The following is a 19,367-nucleotide window of genomic DNA, read 5'->3' as shown; positions in this document are numbered from 1 at the left end:
TTCCGTCCGAGCTGCACCCAAGCCTCTTCAACTTCCAGTTGGTCCCTCCTCATGCCGTTTGTTGGTGGTTGTTTACTATTTGCGCTGCACAAGAAGCGTCCGCTCTTCCACATATCAACCCAAATCTGCAGCCTCAACCTGAAGAGTATGTCCATCTCTAAATGGCGGATGCAAGTTGGCACGGGTCATGATAACTCTATAATTGGATGTGGAAATAATGTTCAGGGAGAGAACAGAGAGAAGGTCTCCTCCGGTCAATTATACGGTCTCTAGCCAACACGACCCGTAGTAGTGGACATGTAACCTCCACTAACAGTTCCCCTCTTTGACTGCGTGGAATTGAGATAGCGAAATGAGTGCTACACTTATACACGCCCAGCTTCCTTGGTATTAGCGTTTGCGCGGGACAATGTCATGATGATACTCTAGCCTCTATTTTTTTCTTCCATTCTCTTTTTTTCTCCTGGTGCAACACTGCACGGTAATACGCTTGCCCGTGAACGGCTGTCGGTGTTCTCGTCAATTCTCACCAGTCGCGAGTCCACCTTACAGCATTCGGCATCCCCACACATTCGCGACATGGGATAGGGAGCTACCTTGTTGAACACACGACACTTGACAGGCACAGCTCAACAGCATCCACCAACCTGTCAGCTCCGAACATCAGCAGCTCCCGCGGCCAGCAACACAGACAGCAACATCACCACGGCACCGCCAACCACCACCGCATCTCTCTTCACACTTGCCCTTCGAAGTGATTCGACAAGCAAGGACTCTCTCGATATTGCGACTCGATTGTCCACATTCCCACGACACCAAGTTCCTTTTGCCCGCGACGGTCCATCGTTCGCATCGCTCAAGTCAACTCCTTGTTGCGACCAGAGAAACCCGACGCCATTGAACCCCAATTCAGCCTGCATTGTCTCCTCAACTCTGCCCGGCATTTGACTCCTGCGCCATGACGATGTGATGTTTCCCAATCGCGACACCATTCTATGACCACGTCCTGTTCAATCGAGCTCACCGATCGCAATTCGAGCCCTATGCGCGACGACACTGCTGCCGCTTCCACCGCCGTCTCCATCGTCGCGACTCACACAAAGGACACATTGCGAGACATCCAACATACCTAATCCGAGCCCTTTGTCCATGGTCCGCGGCAGAAGACAAAAGATTCAACAGCCGAAGCAACTGTGTGAAGAAAGCAGCGCCGATCGAACAAGAAGAAGCCCATCAAGGAAGACGGAATTACTGTAATAGTAACGACTAATATAAAGAAGAACGAGCGACACCATCGCCAACATGGACTTGAGAAACGTCCTCAACGATAGCAACAGCGGCCCAGTTGCTCCTCGCGCCGCCGCGTCCACGCCCGACCGACCCCAGCAACAACAGCAACAGCAGCAACAGCGATCACACCCGCAACAGTATTCCCAACATCCTCAACCGCTCCAGCGACAACAGTCATATCAACATCAACAGCAGCACCAACAACAACAACAACAACAACAACAACAACAACAACATCACCCGGGATATCCCCAGCCGCCCACGACACCCGGTCAAGCACCACACCCTGGACAACAGCACCAGCAGTCGTATATAGATTACAACCACCACCAGACTCGACCCTCGCCCGGTCGCCAAGATTCGGGTTACGGAACCCAGCGCATCTCCTCGGGCCCGTTCGCCGCGTCCCCTCCTCCGTTTTCGGGACCCCCTGCTGCCGGCCCGAGCCCATACGCGAACCGACCTCCGCCGCCGCCCCCGCTGCAGCAAGTCCCGGCCCACGATCCCCGGTCGCCCAGCCTTGCATCCGGTCCCGGTCCATCTCCGTACCGTCACACGCCCACGTCGTCGATTAGCGCTCAGAGTGGCGGTTACCCCTTTCCTCCCTCGGCGCAGCACACTCCCACCAGCCCTGTGCAACGACCATACAATCAATATCCTCCCACCAGCACAGCCGCATACCCCTCCAGGGAAGGTTATCCTCCAACGCCGGGCGGCTCCGTGGGTGTCACAGGCCCACCTCCACCACCGCCTCCTCTAGGACACGGCGGCGCTGGAGGTGCCCCTTATTTGCAGCAAGGCCGGCCGGTTGGTGTTCCCCAAACACCACCGATTAGCACAGCTGGCGGCGGTCCAGGTGGAGGACATAACAACCCGTATATCCAGCGATCGCATTCGACGCATTCCGGATCGACGCCGACACCAACCTCGGCGCACTCGCAGGGCCCGCCAGGACCAGGACCAGGACATTCGCATTCGCATTCGCATTCACAAGTGTACGGGAGTCCATTTGGCCGGGGAAGTCCTGTAGCTGGGCCGCATTCACTGCCGCAGACAGGAGGTCCTGGTGGCCAAATTTCCGTGGATCCCCAGCAACGGGGGCAGTCATCCCAACCAGCGACTCCAGTTGCGGGTCCACGTCCGCTAACGGCGGCTTCTACGGCTGGCCCTGGAACTGGAACACGTCCACTGCCCCAGGCAACTCCAGTTGGTAGCCAGGCCCAGCAAACCCAGCAAACCCAGCAGGCCCAGTCCCAGTCCCAAAACCTGAACCACTACGGCCAACCGCCAAGCCCTTACCAGCAACGACTTCCACATTCTGCTGCGACAACGCATCATCACCTCAACCTCAACTCTCCCCGGTCGTCACATCTAAACCAACAAATCTCCTCTCCCCATTCCCACCCTCAACAACAACAACAACAACAACAACAACAGCCACCAGCACCAGCACCACCCCCGCCACCTCCTGCGCAGTCTCTTCCCAGACAACACAGCGCACAGAGCATTTACGACGCCCGCGAACGTGAACGAGAACTACGCGAAAGAAGCATCAGCATCAGTCCCAAAACTCGCGTTCCGAGTTTGCCAAGCAGCGCAGGTCGTCCTGCCACGGCTACTTCTGTTGTCTCGATTCCCGAGTCCGAACCTCCTCGCCCTAACAATACCAACCATACCGCCGCTCCAATGGCACGATACAGAGACGAGGCCCGCCCCGGCGACCTCGGTAGTAACAATGCCGCCGCCAAGCGAAAACTCGACGACCGAGAACTGAGACAAGACGAACTCGAGAGGCGAGACGTTCGTCCCCCACCCTTCGAAAACAGAGCCCGTTCGAGCCATACCCCAAACAAATCAGTCAAGAGGCGAGCATACGATAGCCCACCTCCCTGGGCCCAGCAGGCCACCCGAGGCACCACACTGAAGGAGCCCAACTTTGTCCTCTACAAACCCGTCCATGCGCCCGGCCACGCGCCCGTACAAATCAACGGTCATAGCCGTCATCCCTCCCCCGAAGAGAAGCGTTCTGTGCCTCGAGCACACGAACCTGTTCCCCGCGCACACGAAATTCGACCCAACGAACGATCCGCGACTCCAGGCGCACAAGGTCCTCCTCCAGAAGCGCAGGCCAAATGGGGACCGCTTGGCCCATGGGAGTCCTCCATTACAGGCGATCTGCCTCAAGACTCCATGGCCAAGGTCATGGCCGACTTTTTCTTTCACTATATTGTACAGAACGAGAATATGGGCGAGATCCAGAGCCGAGGCATCCAATTCGAGATTGAGGCCAAGTTTGGAGAAATCATTGACCGTAACACCAACCAAAGGATCGATCTTGGAGTGTTGTCGGCTACGATACTCAAGGAAGACGATTATGTCTATCCGTTTCGGAGTATCATGACTGATGTAAGCCATGTCCGTGTCCTCTCATTTCTGTCCTATTGACCAATGCTTCTTTTTTCAGAAACAACACAAAGCCTACAACGACTTCCTCAACCAACAGGTGGTCATCACCAATAATCCCAACTCCAGCACTGGCCGTGAGCGTCCCCGCGTCCCCGTAAAGTACGAACACAAGAAGGAGGTCGACCGGTTCTACGCGATACCACCTCAGATCCGCGACAGGGAGCTTCCCGTCACTATCGCCAACCTTCTCGCATCCAAGGGGCGTGACGCCAAGGTCCGCGTTTCCTACAAAGAGAACAAGGATGGCAGCAGGGAGGAGATCGCCAAGATTGTCAAGGCCCGTCTGAGGGATCTGAGTATTCATTTTCCCGAACACCGCCTGGACTGCCGCATTAGTATCAACTTTGAAATGCCCTGGGAGGGTTCTCTCGAGGAGCTAGAGGAGTACGCGACCAGCGCCAACAAGGGACAGTCTCCTGACCGCCGCAAGGATCGACTCAGCTATCGTCATTGTAGCTATCAGTTCGATTTGACGCAGGTGTCGGAGAATGTTAACGTGAGTTATCCGTCGTACGCTACAATAACCACTGAACGTGACACTGACGATATCTCCAGGGCCGCGAGGAAAAGAAGCACGAGCTTGAAATCGAAGTCGATCCCAGGGCAATTCTAGACCAAGGCCGCAGGGCAAAAGACCATCAGCCCAACCAGTACTTTGATTTGGTGGAAGGATTCCTGAACAACATCAGGATCATGGCCAAGCTGTGCGCCTAAAGTGTCATATTCTGTGGTAGCCTGGACCTCTGTCCGAAACCGGAATCATACATCAATCCTTTCTCATCCAACGACATCAGCGTTCATGTACCCAGCAGATGTTGCCCCGTTACAGAGCCGGCCAGGGCGTGTGCGAGAAGGTTTTCTTTGGAGTTTGCGGAAATATAACTATCTAGAGGCAACGCAACGAAGCATGTCATCATGTCTTATGTATGGGCGGAAAAGTGTCGCTTATCATCAGCTATGGAGTTTTGGAGGCTATTTGTTATCCATTTGTTAAAGGGCGTCTCAGCAATGCCAGGTGGACTGACACTTTTATTTGGCGAGTGAAAGATGAAAAGAGGAAGAAAAATAGAAGGCTATACATAGATATTACAGAGCACATTTAGGCCCCCTACCCTTCCGAGTCTTGCTTCAGGGGTGGGGCTCGTTAGAGGGAGTGGTAGTCGACAGAGAAATGATAGTCTGTTGATATTCTTACCCAAGACTTGTCAAGCTTGAGGAGGTTCGTGGATGTTTTCAACATTATGCCCTCACTTCCTTTTCGCTACATCAACCGAGCCAAGTACCTTTTTGACGTTCCAGGAATGGGTTCACTACCTCGTCATCGATACCTCCAACATCACTCGAGAGTTGTCTTGATATCGCAACCCATCGCACCGAAACCCCATAACTCCGGCCCACCAAACTTGAATCCTCAAAATAAACACCAACAAACCCACTTCACCTCGCCTTAGAGGTAACCTCTCCCGCCAGTCCTTCCTTTTACATCCCTCTCGTCCACTCGCAAGCTCCATTGCACTGTACTTTCTCTCATACTTTCACCCCTTTCCCCTTTCCCCGTTCACTATGACTATTGCGCTTTGCTTGCCCCTTGAACTCCCACGTATCATTCCATGCACCATGCACCGGCCGGGTCGCCACTACTGTGTACCCCTAGGTAGGTACACAACTACGAACCGAGAACCACGAACCATTTACTTCCTTGCATCTCTCTCTCTTGGTTGTTGCTACCTGGCTTTCTCTGTCAGGCCGTTCTTTACCCCACGAATGATCATTGCCGCTGCTTCATTGCCGTCGTTAGATTTTTGTGGAAAGTCGTAGCGACTAACGACTAGCGACAGTGCCCAATGACGCTCTCCTGATTGAGATCTTTGCAGCAGTCCTTGAAGAGTTGCCGGTTTTTGCGGTCGACGCCACAGATCTGTGTTGGTTTTATGTCTCTAAATCAGCATCCACTCATTTCATTCAGCCCGTCATTCTTACCATCCATTGTTTTCTCTTCCACCTCCAAGTTGCTGCTATCCACTCCTCTCTCTCCTCTTGACCAACCATCTTCGACATTATCCAATATAGAGAGAAGGTAAAGGGGACGGAAAAAGAAGGGAAGAAAGGAGGAACATACACTGTTCATCGTCTTGTAACCTAGCTTTTTGCAGCAAGAAGTGGTTTGCGTGCGCAAGAGAGAGCCGTCGGTGGAAAGCATGCAGATGCAATCGTCGGGGTTGAGGTACCATTCGCAGACTTGGGCGAGGGCGCCTGTGGCACTCAGGCTCATCAAGGCGCAGGTGAAGAGGGATGTGAACTTCATTGTGTTTTGTGTTTCTTTTTCTGACTTTTTTTTTTCTTTTTTTTTTTCGTTTCTGGCTGTTCCCTACTAAGATGGAGAGGTAGGTTCGAGTTTCCTCTACCTGGTGGTGTCGAGGGTAGAATGTGAAAAGGGTGGAAAGAAATCGAAACTCTTTGGCTGGCTGTTGTGAAGAGCTGACCCGTGGGCTTTACCTATGTGATATATTTGAGGATCTTATACTTCCGCACCTTAGCTACTTCAGGCACGCATGTAGTCGAAAAATCGTGATATTTATTGGATATTCCCGTACTTTCCTGGTTCTGGTAGTACGACCGTCGTCATGGGATGCAATCAAGTGTCAATCAAGTGTTTAGCCGCAATACTCAATATCGAGGCCATAAGCGAGGGTAACATCCCATTGCCGAGTGTATGTGCCGGTCTTCCGATTGGAAGTCTGGAAGACCACTTGTAACTGTTTCAGAGATTTGAAAGACATCGCCAAGTTCTTCGTATAAACAAGACAATGACCGGAATGGCAGGTGTCAAGAGAAAACAAGTGATGCTAGCAGCTTGTGAGGTTGTGTTATAAGGTCATCGACCATCCTTTTCTCTTTCATGGTTCCTGGTTCCTGCTTACAGGTTTGCCAACTCAGCACTGTATGTCCTTTTGCTTCGTGGTTCAGAGGTAATCAGCATGTGAGAGCAAGGATTAACGGTAGCAATCCAGAGAATAATCAATCTATTAGTAGGTCATATTTTCAGGTCATTGAGACGTTGGTAGACCATTAGATGTGTTACTTAACTTCATATGCGCACGACTTATACCTGTGGAGTAGATTGCATACATACAGGCTAATACCCGCCTCCGCAAAAGGTAACCCAAGATCCTGGTTCGTGGGTTGTTGTTTTTCTTGTTCCTGATGGTCTTGTTCTCTTCCTGTTCTGGAAGCCAGCTCGTAGCATCTCATCGACTCTTCGTGGCAACACAATGCAGATGATATCTGTTGCTCATTACCTACCGTAGTAGGCGTTCTCAACACCAACAATGACTACGTCCTAACAACATCACTTGACTCAAGCGTCAAGCTATCAGCGCAATGGCCAATAACAGCCTTTCCAGTTGTTTTGAAGGGGTGTGTTATAGAGCTATGATCAAGTAGCATAATTATTGAATGGTATATCGCTGTTTTTCGCTTGTTGTGGTTCAAGTCTTTGCTCTGCCATCTTCCAATACCCGCTGACCATAACATAAATTACTCTTCTCGTCCGTCGTAACAATGTCGATATCCATTACTCCCACTGCCATTCCTCCCGTCCATCATGTCTTCCTTCCCATCATTACTTCGACCTGTCTGTCCACCGCATCTATTACCATCTCCCTTCAATCATCTACCATCCATCTAGTATCTATTACTTCCGTCCATCACTCTCATCCCCGTTCCTCCCACTCCCATCACTTCCCCACCCTTCCTTACTTAACTCCCTCAGCATTTCCTTCCCCCCTTCTTCCTTCCCCCCTTCTTCCTTCCCCCCTTCTTCCTTCCCCTTCTCTTCCTTCCCCTTTTCCTCACCCGAGTCAACCCTCCGCCCACTCCCACTCCTCCTCCCCCAATTCCTAAGCCTGCTGAATCTCCGATCCCAAGAAGATTCCTACTTCCACTGCTGACCCGTAACAGCCGGCTCAGCCATATCAACCATGAACGTCTTTGCCTTGGCAACCTTCACCAAAAAGCTCGGAACTCCCCAACCTAGAATCTGACCTACGCCGCCGCCGGGGCCGATGGGGATGAGAAGGGTGCCGGCCAGTTTGTTCTTGAAAGTCTTTTGCTTCAACGGTGCTGGGAGTTTGACGCCATTCTTCTGGCTGTCGGGGCCGAGGATTTGGGAGGCGAGGTCAGCGCCGATAGAAGAGCAAACGACGGGAACCTGGAAGTTTGTTTCGATAAGCGTGTTATCGGAACCTGAAACGACGTCGCCTGCGGCGTAGATCCCCCCAGCCTCAGGATCAGACTCTGAAGAGCCGCGAACGCGGAAGAAGGCGTCCTTGGTTACCACCCGGTTAGAGCCATCAAGCCAGGTCTTTGGCAAAAAGGCATCAGCGTTTCCCTGACCGCCCGTGGCATCAATGTAGAGGGCCACAGTCCTGGTCGAGCCATCGCTTAGTTGCACCGTAGTCTCGCCTTCCCCATCTCCCGCCTCAGGACCAGACTCAGACACCGAAACAATTTTGACACCACCATGCACAACCTCTACCAACCCCCCAAACTGTCTCCTCAAATACTCCTCCGCCTTGCGTCCCAACCCCTCCCCACAATTCCTCTTCAGAAGCTTATCCGCCCCAGAATGCAACGTAATCTTCACCCCCTCCGTTTTCCCTTCCGCCTTCAACCAGCTCGCCACCTCCCCCGCCGTTTCCACACCCACCGGTCCTCCGCCCGCAATCAACACGTCATGGTGTTCATGCGCACCACTTTGCAAATTTCTCAGTTTGTTCCTGATAGATTCCCACTCCCTGCGCGTAGCCTCCTCCGCACCCTTGAGCGCCTCGCTCCCGGGGCCAGGCATACTCCATAGCGCGCTCCTTGCCTTGGTGCCGGTGGCGATGACCAGCACGTCGTAAGAAACCGTGGACGCGGCCTCGGGAGGAACTAGCATGCCGTCGCCGGACCAATGGCTGTTGACATGGCGGATGTGGACGCGGCGGTTGGTGCGGTCGACGGCGTAGGCGTAGGCTTGCTTGAGCTTTACTAGGTCGCCGTATTGTTTGACGGCGTCGGAGAGGGGGCGGAAGACTTTGGCTTCGCCGCCGGGGAGTAAGTCCGGCTGGATTAGAGCGCGCGGGGAGGCGGGCACGAATAAGAATTGGGTGTTGGGGGTTATTAATGTGATTTGGTACTGCGTAGAAGAAGAGGTGGTTTGGGATGAAAGATGCTGCAGAGCTGGGATGGTGTGGCGGGCGAGGGTGTGCAGGACGCCTAGGCCAGCGAAGTTGCCGCCGAGGATGACGATATTGATGGAGGAGGTTGGTGTGGACTTGGTGTCGGTGGTGGTGGTGGTGGTGTCAGCTGGAGCTGGGGCAGCAGCTGGGACACCAGCTGGGACAGCTTTGGGAGCGGATCGGGATTTCCCCAGGGCTAGTGCTTCGGCGGCCGACATTTTTGATGTCGTTGTGGTTTGGTTGAGTTAACTAAAGCTGTCAGGTTGGACGAGCTGATGGTACCGAGTCGACTTGGGGGCGCTTGATGTGGAATTATGTTGGTGTTGATTGGATAGATGGGTATGGTGATAGCTAATGTAGCGAACTGGAATCCAGAAAAGCAAAGCTCGCCGTTTGTTGCGAGATGGTGAGTGTCTACTCGTAAGTGTTTACGAGGAAAAGAGGGAGAGAGGAAGAAGGGAGGTCGGAAGATGCAAGAGAAAAATGTCCATCGTTCGAGGGACGAGCAGCTGCAAATCTCCAGGCAGGCACCTGTAGGTACATAGGTCTTATCGGTGTTATCGCCTTTGTTTACTTGGTAAGTGGAAGCTCGCTCCCTTGCCAATTTCGGAGTTCCAATGTAGCACAAAACACGGAAAGGACGAATATTGATGTCCTAAAAAAGAGCAAATGTTGGACAAGACGAATTAAGAGGGTAGTCGGTCCCGAGCACCTTTAAGTAAACAAAACCGTCACTGTGCTCGACGCCAGATCGATGTACATAAGAAAGACCCACACCAGCATCTGGGGCTGTTATGAGAAGGGCCAATGACCGCGCAGCTTCAGCGTTATCCACTAACAAATACCCCTAACCCAGCCTGTGTCCACCAACTAAATCACCTAAACCTTAACTCGTGAACTGTTACTAAGCGGTCGGTCCTTTCCAATGTGCCCCTGCCGTTCCATGTGGACCTGGGACTACATACCTACAAGGACGGACCTCGGTCTCGACCAAGACCCCGAAAGTGAAACAACAACTGCAAAGTGGAATTGGATTTGTCGACGATGATTCAGCCTTGATAAGCTCAGCTGCTCCTGATCGTTTTGCTGACAAATCCTGTTTACACTACCTACCGAGCCTACTTACCCCAGAAGGGTTCGGAGTTCTAGACTATGGACTCGGATTTGGTCTTACATACACAGCTCGCATTTTGGGCATTAACATTGGAAGTATCGAACTGGGTGTGATAGCCGGTCTCGGGGGGTCCATTCTCTCTGGGAAATAAAGAAGGAATGTCGACATATGATCATGAAGTTCTGAAACAGAAGTTCCCTTGCTGCCCGGCCACTGGTCGTCACGAATGGCGTAAGTGTAACCAGGCGAATCTGTCACCCTAACCCTGGTTCTCGAATCCCAGTGGTTCGGAAGTGACAAAAGGACCGGATGAACACCTTTGACATCAAGATAATCAAGGACTTAACATAAGCACGGAGGGGAAAAGAATAGAGACCATGAAATGGCCAGATTCAACCGTGACCGCTCACATCGACCGGACCTTGATATTTGTCGAGGGGTTTATATACATTATTTTATGTTATGACGTTTGTATCGTGCTCATATGTTCGTGTCTCGTGCTTTCCTCTCAACCGGTTCTTACAACCTGACACATTCACAATCACCGCTCTTGATCCTCGTACTCCATCCGATGTCATCTACCAAAGGGTATATCCACCACCAAGTAACTCCCTCATTCTTTCCACACACTTGACCTCATCCCCCATCTCCCACTCCCCACCAACAGATCCCATCAGCATCCTAGTCCAAACTCCAAACCTCAGTCACCCCTCCAATTCCCTAGCAAACCTACTCCGTCCCCTCACCCAACTCCCACACCAAACCAACACCCACGGCACAGCCGTCAACCCAACCGCCACACCACCCAAAATAGCCGTCGCCTTTCGTTCCCCCAAATTATTAAACAACGGCGCCGTAACCAACGGGAAAACCCCGCCCAGAATATTCCTACAAAAACTCTGCGCCGCCAGCGCCGAGCTCGCATATCGATGGTACGTATCTGCCAAGTAATTGAATACCGCTAAATAAACGGAAAGAATACCCATGGTGGCGATGCCGATTCCGATGGTGGGCGCGATCCAGTGGATCAATGGGCGAGCGGTGAAGCCGAAGATGAAAAGGCCGATTGGGAGTAAAGTGGAGGTTAGGCAGGTGAAGTAAAGGCGGGATTCTGGGGAGGTGGTGGGGAAGTGAGATCTGAGAAAGGGCCAGGGGAAGGTGGAGGATGAAGAGGAGTTAGGGGAGGGGGTGGATTTGGGTTCGGAGCAAGGAAGGGCGTTGGGGTTTTCAGTGTCTGAGGCTGATGACGACGAAGATGAGCTGCTGGTGGTGGTGGTGGCCAGAGTATCAGGGGCGACAGCAGGAGCAGCTTTCCACTTAGGATGATGCAACATCTTCTCTTGCCAGATCCCAATAGCCGTCGCGAGTATGGCGCCAACGATCATAGCGACAAAGACTCGTCCAGCTTGCTCGATATTCCAACCGTACTGTCGACGAAACACAAGCGGAATAGAACCAAAGGTGAGGTAGAGGACTCCCCAAGCAAAGGCGGCCCAGAGGGAAAAGAAGAAGACGACGGGCTCTGTGAAGAGGAGGTGGAAGGGTCGAAAGACGGAGGTGCCGATCATGTTGGTGAGGGAAGAGCGTTCTTCGTCTTCTTTGACTTTCCAGCGGATGCGCCTGAGTGTTTTCGTTCCGGTGGTTGAAGCCTTTTCCTCGTCCACCCCGTTACCATCGCCAGTCTCATCCACCAACCCACTTTGACCCATCTCATCAACCCAAACCCCAAACCACCCTTCCCCTTCCAGCTCCTCATACCACTGATTCAACGCCCTCGCCTTCCTACTCAACAACACACTCCCCCGACTCTCCCTAAACAGCAGCACCAACGCCGCCATCAGCGCCGCCCCCAAAATGACTTGATGCCAAAAAATCCACCTCCACCTCGCTCCATATCCCTCCACCACCACTTCTTGTCCCGTCTCCTCATCCATAGAAGTCCCCCAGCGCTGCGTCATAACAGCACTAACCAACGGCCCCGCCCCAGTCCCCATCAACACCGCCCCACTAAAAAGCGCCATCGGCGTATTTCTTTCTTCTTTCGTCCATATATCAGCTATCACTCCTCCCACCATCGTCGAAAAGACACTTGCGCCCACGCCGAGAAAAAAGCGCGCGATGAGCATCCCCTCCAAAGTGTCGACGACGCCACAGACGGCTTGGAAAATGACGAATACCACGCCTGCGACAACGAAAACGGGGTAGCGACCGTTCATTTCCGAGAAGGGGGCTAGGACCATGGGTGCTAGGGCGAAGCCGAGACAGAAGGTTGAGATTCCGCCTAGGATTGCCGTTGAGCTGTGTGCGTGGGAGAGGGTTTGTAATAAAAGGAGCTGGGGAGGCGAGTAGGCGCCTGCTGTGTAGGCTGTGAGAAAGGTGGCGATGCAGGAGAGGGTGAGCATTGTTAACTTTAGGGAGCGGGGCCAGAGGAGGGGGTTGGTGAAGGGTTTGAGGTTTGGTGGTTGTGGTGGGACATTTTCGGTGGTCGATGGCAATGAGGAGGAGCGGAGGGTGGTGTTGGCCGAGGGTGGTTGGATGGAGAAGGTTAGGTACAGATGGGTGATTTCCGTGTTGGCGTCTGGTATTTGGGTTTGGTTGTTGTTGTGACGATTGGAGGTTGAGGTTGAGGTACCCGGACCCGGACCCGGACCTGGGACTTTGACGACGTGTGGTGCGAGCACGGGAGATCGGTTATCTTCGGAGCGCCATGATGGAGGTGCCGTATCCGGGGCCGTGGCCGTGGGTTTGCGTTCAGGCGCAGGATTTGCCATTTTACTGATGCTGCTGCTGATGTTGATGTTGATGCTCTATATCGAATTGGGAGTCTTCGACAGGTCGACTGCATCAACCTCGGTGCTTGTTTTTGCCAAGCAACTTTGTTTTGTCGGAGGTCGAAACGAGCTTTTTTTCTCTAATAAGAAAAAGAAAAGGGGAAAACCGTCAACAAGACATCAACTTTGGAAGCATGCCATGAAAGAAAGGAAATATGTTGGAAGACTTTTCAAGGCGGTCAACCAGACCAGAGCCTAGGACCGAAAGCTCTGAAACAGAAGAGAGAAAGAGAGAACGAGAGGGAGATAGATGGATCCAAGATTGGCGATATCGCGGATCTAAGAGGTTGCGGGAGGAGTCCCCCCTCCGGCTGGAGTCCGGCAATAAATCCGGAAACAAAAAGGAACAAAGCCCTTTTCTTCTTCAACCGAAGCGAAGCAGAAGCTTCGGAGAAGTTATATTTTGCACTTGCAGGCATTCCCCAAAGCCAAGACTTGATACGACGGGTATGGGCAAAAGAATTGGCAATGATAGCTTGTGATGATAGACGCCATGTAACGCTGCACGGTCAACCTTTTGTTAACTAAACAAAGGTTAACCGCAGGTTATCGATGGTTATCGGTTAAGCGATCAACAGGTCCACCGCATGGTTGAATGCCGAGATACCGTTTGATGATGTGTTGATGTGTTGATGCATTGTTGTAGTGATGTTTTGATGGAGTAACAAGATGGTGGAGAGATAGAGAATGGGTTCGATATCCGGGGCTACCATCAGGTCGGTACTCGTTTGGCCTTTGGATGTACTGTAACTGGCCAATGTCAACGTGGATGATCATACACCAGGAATCGAAATGGGGTGAAGATGGATCACGGAAGGGCAAAGGGTGAGAGTTTGACAAATCCATGGCTGGTGTCGATGTTTTTTGCAGTGGTCAGTAGTTCCCCTGCAGAGGGGAGAAAATTGATAGTGTAAGCGCACTGACACGTGGAGACACAGAAGACACTAACAGACGCAGCCACTGTAACCCTGCAATTTCCCCACACACATGTTAACTCCGGGTATTCCCAGCTCCACTGCAAGCAGCGGGCCGATCACCGGCATGGAAGGCCGATGTTCTCCATCTTCAGCGGAACATTTCCGAGCTTCGGTCTTGTCCTCTTTTTTCTCCTTGTCAACAACACTTTCCCGTATTGTTTACACTATCGTTGGCACAGAAGTTACACTATCGTTGGCACAGAAGTTACACTATCGTTGACACAGAATGTGTTATTCTCGACTTGGCACATGCTGTATCACGACGTCAAACTGTCCTTCTCGTTAAAACCCGTCACTTCGTTTGCGACTTTGTCTGGCTTTATAGGACGACAAGATGGTGCTACCGATACGCGACATACAAGAAAGGAGACACAGGCACGCCCTACAACCACAACCGAAGGAAAATCTCCGAGACGAGAACCTTTTCGAAGCCGATCCAAACCGCAACCCACAACCTCCCGTTACACCTCAACTTCCCTTGTGACACACCTACGACAAAGTAGGAACATCCCAAGGCGCCCAACTCTTCAAGTCTACCTTGGCCGTGCTCCTCTCCACCGCCCCGGGCGCCGTCCCGCTATTAAGCAAGAAATAATTGATATAGCTCGTCAATTCGCTCTGCTGATTACTCGGGAACTGGCAATGGGAATGTCCTCCAACCAGCGAAAAGCCCATATTATTCGGCACCCCATACGCCTTGTAGATCAGCCTGCCCGCTTGCATGCACCCCGTCGTAGCCACAGGGCCCAGCCAGTCGATGTCGTTCTCGAACGCGATCAACCCGCGTGGCACCGTCAGCGCTGCAAGCATGTGGTGGTCGGCCGGGATGTTGGTCACCTGCCGGGTGTAGGTGTTGAAGTTGGGCGAGAACCAGACGTTTTCGCCGACGATTTGGTTGGCGGTCTGGATGTTTTTGCCTGAGGATTTCTCGGAGTCGCTGATGCGCCAGCAGGCGGCGCCTCCTGAGCCGGATTCCTGAGGAATGGTCAGGGCGATGCGATCCACTAGTGCTCCCGCCAAAAATGCGCCCTTGCCGTTGCGGCTGCACCCTGTCACGCCCAGGCGCTTGGGGTCAATGCCCGAGGAGGACTGGACTTGTTCGAGCGCGTCGACTAGGCGGTCTACGCCCCATGCCCAGGCTGTCAAAGCGCCCGCGGAGTGCGAGCTGCCGAACAAGGTGTAGAACTTGCCCTTGCCGCGTGAGGAGCCGCCGGATTGTTGCGCGAAGTCATCGTTGGGGAAGGTAATGGAGGCCACGTTGCTGGGGATTGGAATGGAAGAGCCGCCGATGCCGATGATGGCGGGGAAGGGGCCGCTTCCGGAAGGTTTCTTGATCGAAGCGGAGAAGGATACCGTCTGGCTACCGACGGTGATACGCACCGTTAGAGTGTTGCCCGAGAGTGAACCTTCGACCTTGTCGGGCTTGCCAGGGTAGGTGCCTAGCTCGTATTGTTGGAGGATCTTGGAGATCTCGGCCTTGCGGCAGTCAAACTCGGCCTTGGTGGTGATCTTCTGCCCGCCCGCGGTGGTGAAGGGGTCGGGAAGCTTGGATACAGCGGCGGTGGGGTAGCTGCCGGCGACAGAGCACTGGCGCTCAAAGAGCTGGGAGGCTGGGGCGGCGACGGCGAAGGCCGCGCTGGTGAGCAAAAGGGCGGAAGTGAGGTGGACCATGATGACTGTGATGAGGTGTGTGGGTGGGAGACGAGTGTTTCTGACTTCATGAATCTGCAAGTGCCGTCTTGTCTTATATGGTTTTCCATCTGCCGAGGACGTCGTGTTAGGAAACGGTAAAGTTACCGTGTTCCTGGGCAAGATCCTTCGGATGCACTTTCTTGCCCGAAGCATACGCATCCGGTCAAGGCATGGTAATCCGCCTCATTGGAAACGCAGTGTTGCAGACAGCCCTGGTTCAATCTACTGAGGCCCGGAGAAATCGCCATGTTCTCTGGCATGGAACTTTCCCCGCAGCTTCTTTGCACAAGGGGCCTGGCTACCATATCCATGAGCGTTGCTGTCAAGTTGAGGCAGTGTTCAAGCAAGTGCTTGCTAAGGCGGCTGTCGGACATTGCCATACAAGAAATCGCTTGGCACTATGGATGAGAAGAAGTGCGTGGAGGCGATTCGCATGATCGCCAGGCGTGTGATCTCAATGCCAAAGTAGGCTAATATGGATATTTGGCGTCGCAGGGAAGATCAAACATTACAGTAGATCTCTTATCCTTCGCCGGATGCCAGTTTGAAACTCCGATTCGTGCCGGCTGATATGGCACTCTACTGCCGAATGCAGGTGCGGCTTCAGGAACACCGAACTTGGAGACGGGCGTTGATTGGCTTGATATTTTCCGGGGAAATGGATCAAGTTTCCAACTCCTTGTACATAAAATTCTTTGTTTACGTGGAAAGTTGTCATGAACCTGGTGGTTAAGGGCCAAGCAAGTTCTTTTCATCATCTACAGCTCCAAGCTCCATTCCTTTATTACAAACTTTGAATCACTTAATTACATTCCCTCGATGGTTCTTGCAAAAGCATGGGATCCGCACAAAGGACCCTGAAGCCATTGGTCCGACTGGGCCAGAAACTTAACCTTTCACGGCGACGCAAGGCTCACTCCATCAAAGCTCTCCCTTTGTCGCATCGCCTTCTGCCGGAGGGTTACAATCTGCCACAAGTACCGAAGAGGCTGAAAAGAACCCCGGGCAGAGGTCCTCCAATGCCACATGGCAAACCTGGGGTATGTCGATCTTAGACGGGATACATCGTGGTCTTTGTGTCTCTCCATCAATGGTGATTTCCCTGAACATCATTTGGGTGTCAACATACCAAATGAAGACGAGCATTCCCAGAAAGTTGCCTCATTTGATGCCCAAAAAGCATCAAGCCGGGTAGCCGTCCTCCAAGCAGGGGAGTTGAGCAACAACCATATGCCACGGCACCCTTCCATTTCCAATCATGTTCATCTACATAAAACATCTACAGATTACACGGGCATCAGACTCACGCGGAACACCATACTGCTTTCACTTCCAAGCCCGGAAACAGCAATTTCTCAAGTGAACCAGTCCTCACATTGGTGGACAATCTGCCATCTCAGAGCCACCAGTAACCAGCCTTACCACTCTTCACCCGCTCCTTCATATGCGGTCCCCATATGTATCGCTGTTTCAAGGCGGCACATGATCGAGTAACAGTTATTGCATCTGCCTCTCGGCTGTAACTCCGTCATGATAGCCACATGCATGCTATATCGAGGAAGTTTGGACGTACAACATGTCAAACAAAAAGCCAATCCAACCCCAAATCTTCAATGTTGCTACCTCGCACATAGTTCTCCGGAGCATGAAAGTTCCCGGCATGTTCCCTTTGCTCTTGGCAACACTCTTGGCGGCGCCGTTCTCCGGCTTTGGGTACGGTTCCGGCCCCGGACCGGCCCTCGTCTCGGCTCACGGCGGACTAGCTAATTACACGGTTGATGATGTTTGGTATCCGGGGTAAGTTATCACCTACCTTCTCAGCCTCTACCGGCCCTGTTCACACAACTCGCACGTCACCGGTCCATGCCCCGACATCCTTCAAACCCCCCCTTCGTACCTTTCCCACTTCATTCTCTTCGCTCCCAGCATCACCTCCCCTTGACCCGTTTGCGTCACTTCCCCCGTCCTCTGCCCTTCCTCCCGTTAAAACACAGCTCAAACAACGACCGACTAACCACTCCTATCTAAGCTACGACCCAAACTCCCCCCTCGGTCCCCTCCAACTCTCCCAACCAGCTGAAATGGGCATCCCCCAACGCTCCTACGCCTCCATAGACCCTCTCTTCTCCCCCACCTCCCCTTACATAGCCTGTAACTCCCCTGGCCTTTCACCCCCCAATGACCCCTCCCACTACATCTCTTTGTTGCTCGGCTCCAACCTAACAGCCATCTACTACTACTGGCTTCACCCGGTGGGGCCAATGTCCGTTTGGCTTTCCCCTTGCCCAGACAACGACTGCACAACCGTCAACTTACCCAAAACGAAATGGTTCAAAATCTGGGAGGCAGCATTATTAGGTGGACCGAACCTAGCAGAAGGAACTTGGTATCAGAAACGGTTCCAAAAGTGGGATGGGGATGGGGAAAATCGGTGGGAAGTCGTGGTGCCGCGGGGGTTGAAGAGTGGGAGGTATTTGGTTAGACATGAGATTTTGAGCTTGCATGTTGCGGGGAAGCCGCAGTTTTATGTTGAGTGTGCGCATTTGGATATCAAAAATGGAGGTGTGAATGGGGGAGAAGATAGAGTACTGCCGCCGGATGAGTACTGGGTTAAGTTCCCGGGGGGTTATAGGGATGATGGTAAGTCGGATCTTTCACTTTGACTTCAGTAGGAAGAGTGATAAGAAAAAAACGGATTGGGCTGAAAATGAAGGGGGAAAAGCTGGACACGGTACATAGTGGGATGAAAAATGACTTTATGGAATGGAAAATTGGCTAACGGGAAGGTTGTGAGGGATAGATCCGGATATCTTCATTGACATCTACTCGGAGGAAAACGAGAATCGAACGGTAAGTTTCCAGCTACCTATGGTAAAATAGTTCAACTTGCTGACAGCTGTACAAAAACAGGAATACGTCGTTCCAGGACCGAGGATATGGCCCGGGTATGATCTCCCGGTTCCTTCTCATCCCTGTTCTTTCTTCCTTTCTGCCCTCCCTGAATAGTGGACGGGTCCTTTCGAGCATTGAAGCAACTGACTTTCTGACGACAGGTTCACGGATGTAATTCTGCCGGCTACTAGCTTTGACTAGCCAGGCCTTCGACGCATATTCTCATATTACCGCGCTCAAGATGACGATCTCAAATAATCTAGCGAGGAATTCTATTGCACACTGTAGATTTCGGACTCGTTCTTGTTTTTGCTGTTGCTCTCGCACTTGAAATTATGGCATCGCCAGAATAAGAATCTTCGAGTATAATTGCAAGTAGTGGAATAGTCTACATATGGCTGTTTGCAAGCATTTTGGAAAGGAAATATGCAGTCCGCACCTCCTCCGTAGTCCACCCGGCTTCCGGCTCCGAAGTGGGCCCCGGACTCCGGCCGAATCCACCTGTTCCGCCAGATGCATCTCCACTATGGACCACTAACAATTAGCGCAGATCAGACTTACTCCACCAAGACAAAAGCAGTTTTTCACAAAGTCTGCAACATCCACACTACCACCAGGATCATACCAGCAGCGATAAGACGAAGACGGGAAGAAAAACTTTAACAACAACAAGGTCCGCTGGCTCAATGGCAGAGCGTCTGACTACGAATCAGGAGGTTCCAGGTTCGACCCCTGGGTGGATCGTGATACTGAAAATTGAGTTCTTTTGACTTTTTTTCCTTTTTCCATTTCATTTTATATCTACACTACACTAATTGCCTCTCTCTCATGAGATAACTAAGCTCTTTGGTTTTGAATATCTACTTTCCATTCTTTTTGGGTG

General features: G+C 52.3%; 6 protein-coding genes and 1 non-coding gene across 7 annotated transcripts; 3 read left to right on the top strand and 4 right to left on the bottom strand.

Moving 5' to 3' along the window:
* Positions 1–1,302: 1,302 nt before the first annotated feature.
* SMAC4_08622 (uncharacterized protein) lies at positions 1,303–4,945 on the top strand (the record flags this gene model as incomplete). The annotated part of the gene is made up of 3 exons (XM_066090826.1): positions 1,303–3,696; positions 3,755–4,252; positions 4,312–4,945. 3 exons carry the CDS (start codon positions 1,303–1,305, stop codon positions 4,468–4,470), a joined length of 3,051 nt encoding a protein of 1,016 aa, XP_065947381.1. The 3' UTR covers positions 4,471–4,945.
* A 639-nt stretch (positions 4,946–5,584) lies between these two features.
* Positions 5,585–6,061, bottom strand: SMAC4_08621 (uncharacterized protein; the record flags this gene model as incomplete). Its single annotated transcript, XM_003345622.1, has 2 exons — positions 5,585–5,674; positions 5,876–6,061. The coding sequence occupies 2 exons, from the start codon at positions 6,059–6,061 to the stop codon at positions 5,585–5,587; spliced, it is 276 nt and encodes a 91-aa protein (XP_003345670.1).
* A 1,629-nt stretch (positions 6,062–7,690) lies between these two features.
* On the bottom strand, positions 7,691–9,196 carry SMAC4_08620 (uncharacterized protein; the record flags this gene model as incomplete). Its single annotated transcript, XM_003345621.1, has 1 exon — positions 7,691–9,196. One exon carries the CDS (start codon positions 9,194–9,196, stop codon positions 7,691–7,693), a length of 1,506 nt encoding a protein of 501 aa, XP_003345669.1.
* Positions 9,197–10,492: 1,296 nt separating this feature from the next.
* On the bottom strand, positions 10,493–12,863 carry SMAC4_08619 (uncharacterized protein; the record flags this gene model as incomplete). Its single annotated transcript, XM_003345620.2, has 1 exon — positions 10,493–12,863. The coding sequence occupies one exon, from the start codon at positions 12,861–12,863 to the stop codon at positions 10,797–10,799; it is 2,067 nt and encodes a 688-aa protein (XP_003345668.1). The 3' UTR covers positions 10,493–10,796.
* A 1,526-nt stretch (positions 12,864–14,389) lies between these two features.
* SMAC4_08618 (uncharacterized protein) lies at positions 14,390–15,571 on the bottom strand (the record flags this gene model as incomplete). Its single annotated transcript, XM_003345619.1, has 1 exon — positions 14,390–15,571. The coding sequence occupies one exon, from the start codon at positions 15,569–15,571 to the stop codon at positions 14,390–14,392; it is 1,182 nt and encodes a 393-aa protein (XP_003345667.1).
* A 1,121-nt stretch (positions 15,572–16,692) lies between these two features.
* On the top strand, positions 16,693–18,844 carry SMAC4_08617 (uncharacterized protein). Its single transcript, XM_066090825.1, has 4 exons — positions 16,693–18,232; positions 18,393–18,442; positions 18,503–18,537; positions 18,646–18,844. Exons 1-4 carry the CDS (start codon positions 17,371–17,373, stop codon positions 18,683–18,685), a joined length of 987 nt encoding a protein of 328 aa, XP_065947380.1. The 5' UTR covers positions 16,693–17,370; the 3' UTR covers positions 18,686–18,844.
* A 312-nt stretch (positions 18,845–19,156) lies between these two features.
* SMAC4_13899 lies at positions 19,157–19,228 on the top strand. Its single transcript has one exon. It is a non-coding gene; the product is annotated as a tRNA-Arg (tRNA).
* The last annotated feature ends 139 nt before the right edge of the window (positions 19,229–19,367 follow it).

The sequence above is a fragment of the Sordaria macrospora genome, chromosome 6, assembly GCF_033870435.1.
Source record: "Sordaria macrospora chromosome 6, complete sequence".
In the NCBI taxonomy this organism is placed as follows: domain Eukaryota; kingdom Fungi; phylum Ascomycota; class Sordariomycetes; order Sordariales; family Sordariaceae; genus Sordaria; species Sordaria macrospora.
The sequence above is the reverse complement of the archived record's forward strand: the minus strand, read 5'-3'. Positions and strand labels throughout refer to the sequence as shown.